At 38.1% G+C, this 17,446-nt stretch overlaps 1 protein-coding gene and 1 pseudogene across 2 annotated transcripts in view; one reads left to right on the plus strand and one right to left on the minus strand.

The window, feature by feature from the left end:
- LOC145988713 (uncharacterized) overlaps positions 1-13,267 on the plus strand; it is a 55,444-nt gene extending 42,177 nt beyond the window's left edge. For both annotated transcript variants that reach the window (XM_083123817.1, XM_083123818.1), the window contains exons 12-13: positions 2,917-3,848; positions 11,851-13,267. In XM_083123817.1, the coding sequence (XP_082979943.1) occupies positions 2,917-3,833 (917 nt within the window). In that variant the 3' untranslated portion in view covers positions 3,834-3,848; positions 11,851-13,267. The remainder of the gene's footprint in view (positions 1-2,916; positions 3,849-11,850) is intronic.
- On the minus strand, positions 5,145-14,741 carry LOC145989061 (uncharacterized; annotated as a pseudogene).
- Between the last annotated feature and the right edge of the window lie 2,705 nt (positions 14,742-17,446).

Consider the following 17,446-nt stretch of genomic DNA (forward strand, 5'->3'; position numbering starts at 1 on the left):
CTATTTATATTTTGAGCCTTGGCAACACTGATTGAAGTTAGGCGCGATTTGACGTTTGCACGGAATCGTCTGGCATTATTGACCATAACGTACTTAAAATGTTTTGTCAATAGCTTCATTTGTGTTGTTTATGTTGCCTTGGAGATTGCGCGACAACAAGAAAATGGAATTAACTTGTGAACATTTTCATGCGATGATTTTTTATGATTTTCGACGTGGATTATCAAGACAAGAGTGCATCGATCAACTTACTTCCACATTTGGCGATGAAGCCCCATCCTTTGCCACTGTGAAACACTGGTATAACGAATTTAATCGTGGTTGCCATTCGCTCACCAACGAGATTCGCGAAGGTCGTCCAAAATCAGGTGTTGTTCAAGAAAACATTGATGCTGTGCAAAACCTAACACTGCAAGATCGTCATGTGACATACTGTGAGATTGAGGCAACCATAGGCATTAGTTCCACCAGCATATATAAAATATTACATGATCATTTAGCTGTGAGAAAGGTATGTTCTCGTTGGATCCCACACAATTTGACAAAAACTCAAAAAGACGCTCGCGTCAATTGGTGCAAAGAAATGCTCAATAAATACAATCGTGGTGCTTCAAAAGACGTATATAAGATTGTAACAGGTGACGAATCATGGATATATGCATATGAGCCGGAACGTAAACAGCAGTCGACTGTATGGGTGTTTCAAGATGAACCCAATCCAACAAAAGTTGTTCGCGCTCGAAGCACATCGAAACAAATGGTCGCCTGTTTTTTCGGGAAAACTGGTCGTGTGGCAACTGTGCCTTTAGAGGAACGTAGAACGGTCAACTCTGAATAGTACACAACAATTTGTTTGCCAGAGGTCTTCGGTCAAATACGGAAAACAAACAAACACCGTCGGATCATTCTTCATCAAGACAATGCCAGCTGTCACACATCTCGTCTAACAACCGACTTTATGAACAGTCAAAAAATCGAATTGATGGGTCATCCGCCGTACAGTCCTGATTTGGCACCCAATGACTTCTTGTTCCCGAATGTCAAGAATAAATTGCGTGGACAACGATTTTCGTCAGCGGAAGACGCCGGTGATGCGTTCAAAAACCATATTATGGAGGTGTCTCAAGAAGATTGGAAAAACTGCTTTGACAAATGGTTCGAACGAATGCAAAAGTTTATTGACCATAAAGGAGAATACTTCGAAAAACAATAAAGCAGTTTTCAATGCCAAATTCCTGTTTTTCCATTGTTAGGCTCAAAATATAAATAGTGACCCTCGTACTAGAGTGGGCTCCATAATGAAGTTGGAGTGGTTCTCCTGGGCCTCCCTGATAAAGCAGCAGTAAGGTTGTTGCCTTGTGATCAAGAGGTCCCGTCCCAAGTTTGATCCCTAGTGTATGCGCATTGCAGTGTTTTGAATTCCACTTTAAACCGTAGATTTCTGTACTAATTAGCCTATCTGAGCATAAAGCAGGACTTAGAAAATATTGCAACAGTGACAATTATTGTGAAAATTAATACCATTACTTAAAACTTGACATGCAAGCACGGTAAACATCTCCATAGTTGATGAAGTCCTCTGGTTTAGCGTTTGCATGGAATCAGTTCATTTCGTGGGGGTTCATGATTTTAGATGGTAATTTTGTAGCAGTCCCCCTGATAAAACTGCTCTGGGGTTCATCCTCCCTCTAATCAATGGGCACTTGGTAGGGGAAGTTAAATATGGCTGAACACATTGTATACGCTGGCACAGAGATTAGTTCAGTAGCTAATGCCAAAGATCCAGGTTAGATCTATGGTTGAACCATAAGTTTCACATAACTGTTCAGTTTTTTATGTATTGTGATACAAGCTATTTAATTCAGTGAAATATGTTAAACTTGGTACAGTAAAGTGTGGTTTTTAAATATATTAATAACCCGCCCCCCACCACACACACACAAAATATGCTGAGACTGGTGACATTACAAAAACAGAGATCATACATATCTGCAGACCAAAGCTAGGTGCAGGTGGACTAAGTTTCATCTTGCACTATTCACTAGCAATCGGAAGAAAACAAAATGTGTTTGGAAAATTAGTGTTAATGTATTTTTTAAATTAAATTCACAAAATTGTTCTCCTTCAACCAATGCATGTGCAAACTGAAGACTTTGATAAAGTGGAATAATTGGAAAACAGAAATAATGTGTGCCACAAGTAGAAATAGATGGATATGAAATTTTTGCTGTTACTGATAAAGTTACAAATTTTCCCTGAAGAACATGAATGGATCATTACATTAACCTCCTTAATTAATGTACATAGCATGGTGCTATAATGTATTTTTCCTTTGGAAAAGCAACTGTATTTTGACAGCTATTTTACACAGCCAAACTAATTGAATTATGTCCTTATATTCATAAGAATAACAATAAAGCAGCAGAATTTTGCACTAAATTACCACCTATTCATAGATACATGGATTGGTAAAATTATCAGTAGTATTATGAATACACCGATATGTAAATATTGATTGACACTGATGCGGTACTGATAAATCTATCTGATCCCTGACTAAAGTTCAAAATAAAACCACAGATAGCATTTATATGTATATGCATTAAAGGAAATAAGAAGTCGCGAGACATTAGTTTTGCACTATCCTTAAGATACCTAGCTTGGCAATGTTTACATATTATGCAGTTGTTCCTTATTATGTAGATGATGTGGTAATTACTTCAACATGCCTCTGATGTTACTTTGCTTGTAACATGACAACAGCACATGGCATTTTATATTAAGTATACCATAATATTTTTGAGAATCCTTTTCTTGATTTTGAGACATTCTAACCTTGAGTATCACCAGTTGAATTTTGTCTAAACCTTGTAGCACATAAGTATTCATATTTATGAGTAACTGTTAATATTTTAGGTAAAGAAGAGAAACCGAAATTTCTTCCACCACAAGATATGAAGGATATGCTAGGAGACGACCAACTAGAATCGGAACCCTCAAGAAAGGAAAGGATGGAGAGTGAGCATAAGGGAGACCTTGGCCTAGAAAGGAGTGTGGATAGAGCAGTGGTTGCTAAGTCAGGCAAGCAGGTGCATGAAAGACCATCGCATGATGATGACGAATCTAGTAGTTCCGAGAATGAGTCTAGCTCAGAGGACAGTGCTTCTGACAGCTCATCATCATCAGATTCTAGTTCGTCATCTTCGTCATCATCCTCTAGTTCCTCAGATAGTTCTAGCAAGAAGAGAAGCTCTAGTGAGAAAAGTTACAAGAAAAATAGAAATAGAACTAGTATCAAATCAAAAGAGAAGGATTCCTATAAATCAAATAAATCTAGAACTCCTAGTGTGGACAGGAGGTCTCACTCAAGTTACAAGAGCAGAGACAGTGAACGAATGAAAGCTAAAAGAAATTCGAGTGGTTCTAAGCACAAACGCAGAAGCTCTAGTAGGGAAAGAAGCTACAGCAAGGAAAGTAGCGTTCACTACCGGAGGAGAGACTCTAGCAAAGATAAAAATCGAGAGAGCGATTCTAGGAAGAAACGACGAAGTGCTGATTCATACAGCCATGAAAGTAGCAGTAGCAGTAGGTACCGGAGTAGGCATTCTAGTAGATCACCGAAAAAAGATAAAAAGAAAAGAGGCAGGAACTATTCCTTTTCCAGATCACCCTCTCCCAAGAAGAGTAAGCGCAGAGAACGGAGCAAGTACTCCCGTTCTAGGTCACGGTCCCCCAAAAGGTCACACAAAAGGAATTCCAGTTCACGCTCTCCATCACATTCGTCATATTCTGAGAGGTTTGGTAAGAAGTCAAGTCACAGACACAGGGACTAGAAGATAAATGCAAAGGTGGTATTCTTCATCATATTATATTTTCTATTTGGAATACACCCTAAAATTTTATTTTATTTTTTGCAACTTAAGTAAATTTAGATTTTCGTGGATAAATATTACATATATATATATATAATAAGCATGGATACTAATCTCTACAGTGGAACTTTTTTTTAGTAGGATCATCCAGTATAGTTTGAATAGTTACAATAGTAGTTGTTTCAACAATGAGCATGGGCTATTGTTGGTTTTGCTTACAGTTATACACAAGCTGCAATATTGAGAGTCATACCCTGTGTTTTATGGTAAAATTTTGCTAACTTGCCAAGCTGCGTTAAACACACATTAGTTTTATATATGTATACATCATGCCTTTTAAAAAGTCTTGAAAATGCCAGACTTGCCATTTTTCAATGACTCAATACAAATAGGTAAAAGATAATGCATCAAATTACCAGCTAAACGTGAAATTAAAATCATATCTACAAATATGTGTAATTTGTGATCATTATGAAAGTATTGTATTTGCAGCTGGAATTTTTATAAAATGCAAACACTGTGATTTGAGCCACCCTGAGGGCATTGTTGCCTTGTAAGGGGTCCAGGGTTCAATCCTTGGTAAGGCACATTGCACATTGATTCCACTGTAGGTCCGTTCCTATCTAAGTATGAAATGAACTTTGAACATTTGAGACCTGGATTCTAATTTTTGTATGTATAAGTGAGGTATTGAATAATACAGGGTGCATAGGCTATTTGAGGATATTTACGTAAATTTTGAAAAGTAACCATATCTCGTCTAAAATCAAATATATTTTCATGAAAATTGGTACACACGAGAAACAAAAGCTTCTGAATAGGTTTATTCTATAAAATCACCTTCAGCCTCAATAACTTTCTCGAGACGGGACTGAAAGCGTTGACAGGCCTGAATCAAGTGGCCTTTGTTTATTTCAGACATCACCTTGACAATGGCTGCCTTCAATGATTCTTTGGTGTTGTGTGGATGTTTATTAGCCTAGGGATTAAGATCTGGAGAGTTAGGGGGCCACAAGTTGTGTGTGACATGATCATGGAGATTGTCCATCCATTCTTGGTTAATCTGAGCCTTATGAAAAGGAGCAGAGTCCTGTTGAAATATGTACGGCCTGCCAACACCTCAATGTAGGCTGTAGCTTTAACTCGAAGTCCCTGTGAAAAGAAGTGGGGTGGCATGACAAGTCCTTCCTTACTCACAACTACTAAAACCGTCACAGTTGCTGGAAACTTGGTATGCATAACTCTGGGAACTTCAGAAGGATCCTTACATAATCATCTGTCATTCCGGCGATTGACCTTTTGGTCTTGATCAAAGTTTTTCTCATCACAGAAAAACCACAGCATGCCATGTTCCTCAGGGTTTTTGACTTTGGTGAGTAACCGTTTTGCAGGGATCAGATGATTCTCTTTCGTTTTTGCAGAAATGAATTAACCTTTCCTCATCGCATACGACTTGTGTGGAATAACTTCATGGACCAATGTTCGAATTGTGCCCTCTGACACTTTGAGTTCCTTTGCAATGGCCCTCATTGACTTTCCGGGGGTGTCATTGATAATTTCCTGAACCTTTCGTATCAAATTCTGGTGTCCTGATAATGTCAGAACGTCGAGAGTGCCTTTCTCGCTTCAAAACTCTTGAAACATTCCAACTGGAATGGACAAATGATCTGGTAACATCCAACTCTTTCAGAACTTTATGGACAAATGATCTGGCAACATTCAGGAACCTAGCAATTTCTAAATTCTTGTGTTTTGCATGTTAGGCCACAATCACAGCACTTCATTTCATTTCTTGAGTTAAGATAGGTTCAGTCATTGTATATCTGCAACAAAAACGACAACATTCATAAGGTATAAGGTTTTAATACATTGAAAATGTGGTGTCCTCAAATAGCCTATGCACCCTGTACTTGTAGCACTTAATGTTATTATTTTTATCAATATAAGAATGTATAAAAACACATTGCAAGTTTATTTGCCTAAAAACATTATTTATGGCTCCTATATAACCATATGATTATTGTTATCGTCTTTGGTGTGAGTCGTCCCAGGTTTGATTCCTTGGTGCGAATCATGAAAATTTTGTTATTGACCCAGCATTATGACAACAATTAGAAAGCTACTTGAGAGGAAGTAGTGGGTTCTGGTGTCTAAACCCAAAAAACAGTGGCGACGGGACCATGGATCACCCAATGAAAAGCCACTTGGTATGCCCTAGCCCTGAGGGCTGTTGTGGCATGGAGTTTAGTTTTAAAACATTACATAACTAATGACGAGAATAAAATATACTTATGCAGTATTGTTCAATGTGTCTGTAAAGTAAAAAAAAATGTAATGAAGGCGTATAGGGGGTGTGGGTTAGTGCCCTACACTTCCTTGATCACGGCCGAAGGTGGGGTGATGTGATCAGCACCATTCCCGTGGCTTCCTTAACCCCCCCCTGCAGGTACCCACTTTATATGACGCTTGGGTGGGCACCGGAGCCACTTGAACAGCTGGAAAAAATCCCGCTTGCATGGTAGTCAGACACCTTAACGACTGAGCTAATGCAGCTCTGTGCATGTAAAAATTAATGTGTAAAGTCGGGAAAAGCTGTGATGTGAGCTCCATAACCATTCCCCCACTATACTTCTGTCTGTTACATGGTTGGAGTTTGAGGGCCTCCTCGATGCAATAGTAGTAACATCCTCACCTTGTAATCAAGGGCTCCCAGGTACAATAACTGGTGGAGGCACACTACACAGTGGTTCGGATCCCATTTTAAACTGTAGGGCCAGTCGTGGACTGAAAAAAAAATCAAATGATTGGAGTTTGATTATGGTACAAATATAAGGAGGGAGTGTTTTATAAAGGTGTGTTGTCAATTAAGACTTTTATGTCATATTGGGGCTTGCAACATGTGACCACACTTGTCACCCTGCAAATTACCAGTAAAGATATCAAGATATACCATTTACACATTAATCCATTCATTGTTATTTTACAACTAGACTTGTGAGCTGTAGTATGTTTTTGGCTACTTTTTTTAAAAATTAAAAGCAAGTGTCTTTGTTTTCACATTTTTGTAAAATAAGTGCTGCATGTTATAGTTCATGCAAATGGTGGTGGTATTGGTTGTGTAGTTGCTACTGTTGATACATAAAATGGGAGGGGTATTTTGCATTAACAGGGTGGCGATAGACCTGGAAAACCAGGAAAAGTCAGGGAGTTTGAGGTGTCAAAAAAAACTCAGGGAAGTTTGTCTTGATTGACCTTTTTTTAAGATATCATTATGAAACTGAACAGGAAATCTTGTTGCTAAGTTTCGGCCTCAACTTTTAGGCCCCTTTCATGCACAACACAACCACGGCGCCAGAAACTAGTGATGGCAGGAGGAGAGAGAGAAATTTCAGGGGGGGGCAGAAAAATGTATTAAGCCTCTAAATATTACGTGGAAAATGCATTGAAGTAACCTTTTTTTGTCTGTATGGGAGTAGTAAGAGGAGAGAACTGTCAACAGATGTAGGGGATGAGAGCGGGTGGTGCTGTCTGATAGTTGTTGGATGTTGCGGTATGTAATTTTGTTGGACAAACTGAAGGAACATGGAAATAAATAGGCTCCATTGATACATACGATTTTTGTCGAATATCACTACCCGACAAAGTATCTCACTACAACATGCGACAGAAATTGTATGCATGGCACTCGTATGGAATTGATTTTTGTTTGATGTCTTTGGACTGCAACATCCAACAAAAATTTCATGCATAATCAAGAGCTTTAAACTCGTGAAAGATTGTCATTAATCTCTCACTGAGTGAAGTTAATGTTCAATATTATGAAATGAAATGCACATAAATATTTAAATATCATATTTGCTCGAATCATTCAATCATAAAAGCAAATCACTTTCTTCAAGAATTGACTTTTCTCTGGCAGCCCTGCTAAATTTCACTTTCAATCTACTGATTTATACAAAGTGTGCCCAGAAAGTAATTTCCAATTAGTAGGGACCTTGATTTTTCGTGTTTAATGTTAATTGCTGAGAAGTTTTGTTTATGAATATGCAATGATGTCTGGACACATTTTTAGCCCATTCGAAATATCAAAATAATGTGAATTGTTGGATGTTTAGCGATTTTTTTAAAAAAAATGTCCTAAAACAATGAAACATTCCATGAAATCCAACATTCTTGTCTTTTCTAGGCTTAAAGAAATAAAATGTGTCATATTTGTGTACATCGAACGTGCAAGTTTTCCAACATTTTATTCAAGAATAAACTATATTACCTCTTATACATGGAATAATTCCGACAACCATATTAAATCATGTATTTCCCACGATTTTTTCAACTTCTATGAAAACAATTTGCATGACAGAGCAAAGTGGCAGGGTTCTAACAGGAGATCGAGTGCGTATCTACCGTCACACGGGAGCAGCATCTTCAGTATTTGATGTGCGAGCTGTGTTTTGAATTACCAAACTAAGTGCACACCATCGGCATTTGTCGAGCGAGAAATAATGGAGCTCAGGCGTTATGGCATCTGACTACCATGCGAGAGACCCGGGGTCGATTCCCTGCAAGGGAGAACCGGGATCTTTTCCATCTGTTCAAACTGCTCCAGTGCCCACCCAGCATTGTACCAAGCGGGTTACCTGGAGGAAACTTTGGGGGTAAATGTAGCCAGAAGCATGGTGCTGATCACTTCACCCCCACCTTCAGCGGTGATGAAGTGTGGGGTCCTAAATCCACACCCCCTAGATGCCTTCATGGCTTGGTGCTAAGCACAGGGGAGCACTTTACTTTTACTTCCTCAAAAATCTGTTCCAACATTCCAAACTTGTCACGAAAATACATAGACCATGTGACCTACAATTTAAAATAATAGTATAAAGGCACAATGGAAGTATTAAGTATTAAATGTTCTCTAAAATGCGAATTTTTGGAATCGTAACACTAACAAGTCAAAAAAAGATAATGTCACTTTTTGGTGCCATAATATATCGGTATCTGTCATTTGAGATTGATTGATTTAAAAAATTTTGGGTGCATCGCCACTTATGGTCATTATGCACCCTTCAGTATGTACCGGGAAATTGCATTATCTAAAACCCTTATCTTAAAATTGAAAAGGGGGTATGGAAAATTAATTTTCCCAAAATAACTTTCAAGATATCAAACTCTCATGAAGAGGCTTAGGCCATGTGAATTACAATTTGAAACAGTAGTTTAAAAACACCATGAAGGTATAATTTGAGGTATTTGTCAAAAAACGTGCTAAAATGAAAATGTGATTTTTAGGAAAAATAACAGTGAATAGTAATAAATATAAAAAATAGGTACATCAATTCGAAAAAAATAACAAAAAATTTAGGTCCCTACCGATTAGGCATAAATAAAACAAGAATATCAGTAATAATTTATTGCATTAGTAACAGTGAGTCCTAACCTAATTTTCGGCATAATCACCACCATTGTTCTGGCATTTGTTGTAGCATGGCACTAAATTTTGTATGCCCATGGCATATGTGTCTGACAGCAAAGACTGGAACTATCTCTACCGCAGTGTAGCTGTCATATCCTTGTCCTGCCAGAAACCTCTTCAGTTGAACAAAGAGATGAAAGTCGGTGCATGCAAGGCCAGTGCTGTACAGGGAGCGGTCCAAGATCACTCACCTGAAGTGATGCAAAGGGCCCACGTGCACTCAGCTGTATGGGGTTGTGCACATTCGATTGGCCTTCCGTGAATTGTCTACACCATCGTCTGACCATACTATCATTCACGACATCCTGTCTGCACACCTCACACGATTGCTGGTGGCTCTGTGCCAAATTCTGAGCGTTCAAAAATCTGATTACTACACGTGGGCTACATAGCAGTCGATAGGAGACTGTATGAGAGCTGCAATCTCTAATCTAGAACTGTTCTGAAACGGCTGCATTGCTACTGTACCAGATTACAGCTACATGCCACTTCTTCCTGCCCGCAAGTGTGTGGCGCTCTCCGGCCACTAGTGCTGCATACAGGTACCATTGGAGCTTTTTTCAGGATGCCCATCGTATATGAACTTTCAGAAGCTCTTATTAACAGAATGTTCCTGTTTGAATGTTTGGTTAGCTAAATCAAGTACCTATACAATGCAATTCTATAAATTCCTTGTGTTAAATTTCTAATACCTACATATCCTTCTCGTCAACAATAATGGTATAACTGCATGTTATCAGTTTCACAGTACTTCACTTGTATATACTGTACTGAAGCAGAAATCCCATTGATAATGTAAGGAAATATGACACTTTATTTTGTACAATTCAATTGTTTCACTTATATGCAAGGGTTAAGTTGTTCTTGCAAGCAGAAGGGGGTCCAAACCTCAATATCAACATATAATACCGAGAATGGATAAGGAGACTGATAAATTACAAATTGTATTTCTTAATAAATCACTCTTCACTCTAATCTCATTTAGTCATAACTTAAAAAATAATCAAGTATTTTATTTTAAACTTACTGTGTATGATAAAATTCCGCAATCCTTCCCTAGCTTGTGAATTATAATTTTCCAAATTCACTATTTTGCAGTTTGCAGAAATTAAGTCAATTTCATTGAAGGTAATATTGGTACTTAACAAATCCATACCTGGATCTGTACGAGTTTATTATTTCCACTTGCAAAAACATCGATTTAGTTTAACTTGTAATTGTCAGGGAAAAATTTAAATTTTTTCCTGAAAAACCTGGAAAAGTCAGGGAATTTCATTTCTGCATGTTTGTAGCCACCCTGATTAAGTTCTCTACTTAGTTAAAAATTTACCAAGTATTTTACATGAATGGAAAGTCATAACTAAAGACAGAATTCCTTTTTATTCTGTTGAATGTAAAGATTTTGTAATTCACTGCTTTTGAAAAATACTATATTACTTGAATGCCATATGTTGGAATACAAAAATTTATAACAAATATAGAAAGTGTAATTGATTTCTTAATAGCTTCTAAAATATTACCTTAAATGAAATGTTTACAAGTCAGATAATGATATTTTTCAGAATTGATAACATTCAAATTAAGACCTCAAAGCCCACCATAAGTGTTCAAGATAATTGTTTATCTCAAAATAGTTTTCAGTGCAATTATCTGTGCTCACAAATTTATTTGGTCATGCTTCTAGTATGATATTCTTACTTCTGGTGCTATAAATGAACACAAACTAAGAAATTCTACTTTAATACATCATCCATTCCAATTTCTGGGCATTTTGCAATACAAAGGGTTAGACTGTAATGCTGGATGTGAGTGTCACTCTTGTGTCTGCATACTTTTGAAGACTTGTTTACTGTTTGCATTCAATGTGCAGACAGGTGCAGTTTGAGAACTCATGGTAGAATGTTAGTGGTGCTTTTGCTGTATGGGTCGATGCTCTGTCTTATGGCAGTTTCATGATATAGGTGTCCACTTCATACAAGGCTGAAATACCATTATTGTAAAATGATGTTAGGACATGTTCCTATTAGTACATAGCATCAATTTTCACACTTTGTTAAACCCAAAAAGTTCAATTTCTCTCTGTAGTTAAATATAGCCACAGTCATAAAATTTTCCTTGCACTGAAGCAGAAATGGCAATGTCCTTTTGCATCAACACCTCTGTATGTTTTCATCCTAATTTTTCCCTGTTAGGTAAACCCAAGCTTCATCCAATATGACCACAGCCAATCAACCTGTGTACTGCAGTTAATACATATTAAATTAACACATCTAGGGGGAAAATGTATATTTCTTCTTTGTAGAGAGTCAATAAAGAAATAACTCCCGAGAGGAGAAACCTTTGATGCTGATGATAATTCCATATTGTTTCGTTTGTTTTCTCATATTCATTCCATCACCTATAAGAAATTAATGGTAACGATTAGATTCTGATCTTATGCTAAATAATGTAGTCTATTCCAAAAAATGTTTATTTTTTTTAACTTACAAGAATGCATTCTGTTTATTTTAGAATGACCAGTGAAGGCACTGTCCCAGATGGAAGTTTGGATTTTTTTTTTACTCAGGAAATGAAACACCATAAAAGTTCGTGGAGTAACGTGTGTGTGCTGAATATAGTGTGTTGGCCGTGCACATATAAGTAGGAAGGAGAAAGTGCAAAGACATACACGCAAGTGTGAAATTTAGCTCCTTACCCTCAATGGAGATTTTTTTATGCGCTTCTCTTATGTGAAGACTTCCAAAGGGTGTTTTCCCCTTCCATAGTGACAAGGAGCAGCTGGTGTGCATTTTGAAGTGTTTAAAATCTGTATATAATTTTTACAGTTTGAACAATGTGATTTCTTAGCTGTTGGCAACCATTTAGCTGATATTTTTTGCTTCAGTAGTCAATAATGGATGACTGCTACAGTCATAAGTAATTGTATTAAAGCTTGCAAGAACCTTCTACAAATATTTGATGCATGTAACTTATCCCCCATACTTGACAATCCTACATATAAACCACGCAATACAATGCTCTATAAACATAAAACAATTTGGATAAGGATAAAATAGCACATTTATATAGTGACCTTGGTTCAGTGGGTTTCTTTTTTACTGGAAATAGTTTTTCATGTTTGCTGTTCCTGAAACCTATAAAACAGTTTAATAAAATGCTTCAAAAGGGGAACTATGTTAAGAAGTAATGTGTATGTATCTGTACACCTTAAAATTATTACTTTTTTTTACATATCACAGCTTCTGATATTGCATGGCAATATGTAGATATGCTAAAATCAAACCTCTTGTGATAATTGCAAAAATAAATTTAGTGAAATAAGTTTTGTTTTTTTGTGAAATAAGAGAAATGTGTAATTATTAAAATTGTTTGTATGTGATACATAGGGTTTTTCCTTTACCCTTTTTTTTCAACATGAAAAAGCATACACTTCTTTGTGCCAGTACTTTCAAAAATGTAATTAAAAAAATGCACTTTAAAGTAATGCTTGAGAAACAAGCTCACTTGTTTGTATTTTATATTATACTGGAAGTTAAGAATAGGTTGCTTTTTCAAATAGACAATTTAAAGTTATTGCAACTGCTATTTATTCAAAATGCAATGAATATTATTTTCGGCTTTGCAGTTACAATTAAAATTACCCTTTAAAGTTGTTCATTGCATAATTTAAGAGTTGACACTTTCATAATGTTAAGTATAGTTTTTGTTTGCATTTTTATCAATCGGTTCTTGCATGCTCCTGCATGAATACACTTACTTAATTGCTGTAGCAGTCATCTGTTATTTTCACATATATGTCCAAATTGCAGGTAAGTAATGAGTTGAAATGAACTACAATCATTGTACAAGAAAATTAATTATGATTCTAATTGCATGAAATCAAGTTGATCAGAAGAAAAGAACAATGTACATGTATTGTGTAATAATATACCAAGTTTAAAAATCTGAGTTTTATTCCATTTAAACTTCCCCTTAGCGTACGCAGCTAAAAATTGTTTCTATGAAGTATATGTCAGTGACTACAGGATTTAAAATCTGGGAAATAATTCTAGCATTCTGTTGTGCTGAGACTAGGACTGTCATACAAGGTCATTTCAATACATGCATTCAACATTCTATAAAATTAAAACCATTACCAGGTACCCAATCTGTGATGAAAATTTGTTTCAAAAATTTGGCATTAACCAGGGATAGAACCTGCATCTTTGACATTCTTTGCCAGTGTTCTTCCAAGCCAAACTCTGACCTTCCCACAATTTAGATCTATGTAGATTTGGTATGTAATTACAAAGAACCAGGTTCAATCCCTGGTTAAGCCACATTTCAGAATACTGAAATGCTGGGATTGAAAGAAGCGAGCTGTGTAGAACCTGAAATTTTTTTTTTTTAAAAAAAAGGGGGGTTTTGCCCCACCCCCCAACAAAAAGTACAAGACATTGTAACAATACACATGGAAATAATCGCTAGAGTTTTAGGAACATGAAAATAATTGCACTATTATCATAAGACGAATAGAACACGACTTGTAACCCCAAAAATACATATCTGCGTGTCGCTGACTCTTTCAGAATATACGTAAGTGCACATTTGGTCAAAAAGTCATTGGAAAAAAGTACAAATATGATGTATTTTGTACTTACCTCTGCTGCTGCAGCTCCCATGCTTGGTCTGTAGCCAAGAGACTTACTGATGGTACTCCATAAAACACGGCTCCAGACACAGCGGCACATCACACGCGATGCAGCGGTGTTTGGTTTGTGGCCCCCGCACGGCACATTGTCGCTGTTCTCTTAAAATTTTGGGGAAATGGCGGAAGCTTAGCGTGTAGAAGATGCAGTTCTGGCCCCAGATGGTTTAGCCTGTGCTGCTGCTAGGGGAGCTGCAGGCCGGGTGCCTGGCCTGCTACTTGTCTCCAAAAGACTTATAGCAAACTGACAGCGGAACCCCAAGTGCCTCACGTTCGGATGGAAAGTTTAGAACAGACTGGTCGAGTAAGTGGAAGAACAACTTGACAGTCACTTCATCGTCTTTCGTTTCATACTGTAGGAGTTAGTCATACGGTCGGCCTTTTCAACATAGCCCATGTGGATATTGTATTCACATACAATAGCACGTTGTCATTGCGGAAATTTCCCTCAGCTGGTGACTGATGCATGTTCGTTAACACATACACTTCTCTCTTTTCTTTCCAGCATATCACGGTCAAATCATTCTTCACCCGAACACGTAGGTCACCTCTCTTCAGCTTCAAGTCACTCTTTGAAAAGTTGGAGGGGAGGGAAGTCTTTTTGTCCGGGATTGATGGTCCCGCAGCAATACACACCTTTTGCTGCAAGATCGTCAAATAGCTCAGAAGAGAAGTAGTTGTCCATATGGCCAACTCCTTGCACCTTCCCCGTCATCGCTACAACAAGAGCGTGAGTCGAGGTCATTCCCGAAGTCTTGTGTCCTTGCCCAGATACACGGTCATGTCATAAGTATATCCCAAAGAATCACAGAGTTTGTAGATCTTGATCCCAAACCTCTTGTGTTTCTTTGGAATATACTGTTTGAAAATGACTTTGCCTTTGTACAAAACCATAGCTTCATCGACTGCTAAATGCTCTATAGGATGGTAGCATTTAGAGCTCAGCTCATTGATCTTGTCAAAGACAAACCTCACCTTCCACAGCCTGTCAAAATTGGGGTCTCGGGGGGGGGGGGGGGGGGGGGGTCCTTCGTATTATCCTCAAAGTGTAGGAATCTGTTAAGTGACATCATCTGTCCATAAAACTGTGTGTGGAGAAGTGTCGTAGGCCAGTAGTCGCGCCATTCTGCTCTGCGGTCATGTCCCATTCGGGCTTTGTTGTTGGGTGCTTTGCGATATGCTGGCGGTAGTAACTGTTGGTCTCAGTCACCAGATGAAGGAAGATTTCCTCTAAAAAAGTCCAGGAGAGAGAAATTGTTGTCAGTACATTGAGCCTTCAGTCCAGTCTGTCCTAGGAAAGGTTGCAGGTTGGGAGCGGTCCTTCCAGTTTGGGGTGAGGGTTGCCAGTCGACAGGAGATGCATGGGGAATGTGTGTCTCTTCTTTGTGAATCAGATTCTGATGATATGTCAGAGGGAATGTCAAGTTGTTTTTCTTCCCTCTCGGAGTCCGTGTCAATTGGCTCAAGCTCATCTTGAATGTCAGCTGAACGGATATGACTTGGAGAAGCCATGGTCGACTATAAGCCTTTTGGAAACAATGCAGGCACTATTAGCACTTGAACAGCTCGTTCTCACAAACACAAAGAGTCTCACAAACTAATTGATGAGGTCGTATAACAAACTTCACACAAAAAAAGCCAACTGATGCATGCACGAAACCACCACTGCTGAGCTACAGGATGTTACTAGAATGATAGCCAGGAAAGGGGTGACGAAAGTGTGCCAAATCTTCCCCTTTTCTTGCATCTGCAGCACCTTTCTATTTTTAGACATTGCAGGTCACACTGCTTTCGAACTTTTCTGTGTAATAGTGCAGTAAGTTTTCCTCAACCCCCCCTCGTGGCAACACGGGGAAAATTCCTTGTGACCTTTGGTACCGAGAAGCAAACTTTTCACCCGTCTAGTTTCCAGTGATGGAAGAAAAGAATTGCTAACAAATCTGGCCTTTGTTTGTCGGAATTATTTTTCCTTTGTGAGGAAGCTGCACAAAAAAGCCACCACTTTCCCACCTTTTTTGTTAGACACCAAGTCATGCAAGAGTCATATTTGTTTAATACATGTGTTAACAATAATATAAAAGAAGAAAATCGCTTATCCAGCCAAAAATAGCAATATTATAATGTAAAAGCTATGAGCATGCTAGAGGATCTTGATCGAGATGCTCAGGATGCAAGGGGTTACATATAGGATCTCGATCGGGATGCAAAAGGTTAATGTAAATTTCTGTTGTTGTTTTTTCAACTTTGGCTGCCAATTACAAGAAAAGTATTTTGCTGAGATTTTTGAAAGGAATTGAAAAGTTGTTACTTAACAAATTTCAGACTAGTGTAATATTTTGTCCAACAGACTGAAACATGGCAGTTAGTTTCACAGAATCACAGCATTAATTTTGCTATGCAAGTTTTGGGTTTTTGAGCCCAAAATGGTGCATAAGGTAGTAAGCTTAAGGAGCTGTGGGCTTTTTCTTTAAATAAATAAAATTGTATGGACTTTGATGGGGGACTGACCCAGTTGACATGAAGCTATGTATATATCATCATTATTATTATTTTTTTTATATATACTGTATGTATATTTGTTCCGGTATAACTCTCAAACGTCTGGAGCAATTTCAACCTAACTTTGTACAATATCACTTGCAACCCGGAAAGAAATACTGTGGGGGTAATACACCCCTGGCACCCCTAGGGGTAGGGGTGGGAAGAGGGTGACATGTAAAATGACCAATATTAGTGTGGAAAATAATTTTTTTTCGGGGTCGCTAAGATGTATAGTGACACACCCAATGCCATTCAACTCCAAGACAGCCCTGGCACTCCTAGGGGTGGGGGTGACATGAAAAACGACCGATATTAGTGTGGAACCCATAGTTTTTGGGGCCGTTAAGATATATAGTGACACTCCCAATGCCGTTCAACTCCAAGTTCATCACCTATCTACATGGGGAGTGAGGGGGGGGGGGTGAAAATTAAAATTTCAAAAATGAACTAGTACATTAGTGTCGAATCCATAGTTTTCGGAGTGTCTAAGCTAATTATGACCAAACTTGGTACACCTATGACTTACAATCTGGAAAGAAATACTGTTGTGACACAACCCTGGCACCCATAGGGGCAGGGGTTGGAAGGGGCCGACGTAAAAATAATCGAAATCAAAGGATATCAGTGTGGAATACATAGGTTTCGGGGTCGCTAAGATGAATAGTGACACACCCAATGCCATTCAACTCCAAGACAGCCCTGGCACTCCTAGGGGTGGGGGTGACATGAAAAACGACCGATATTAGTGTGGAATCCATAGTTTTTGGGGCCGTTAAGATATATAGTGACACTCCCAATGCCGTTCAACTCCCAAGTTCATCACCTATCTACATGGAGAGGGGGGGGGGGGGGTGAAAATTAAAATTTCAAAAATGAACT

Source organism: Lepisma saccharinum, chromosome 6 (genome assembly GCF_977018435.1).
Source record: "Lepisma saccharinum chromosome 6, izLepSacc3.1, whole genome shotgun sequence".
Lineage (NCBI taxonomy): Eukaryota > Metazoa > Arthropoda > Insecta > Zygentoma > Lepismatidae > Lepisma > Lepisma saccharinum.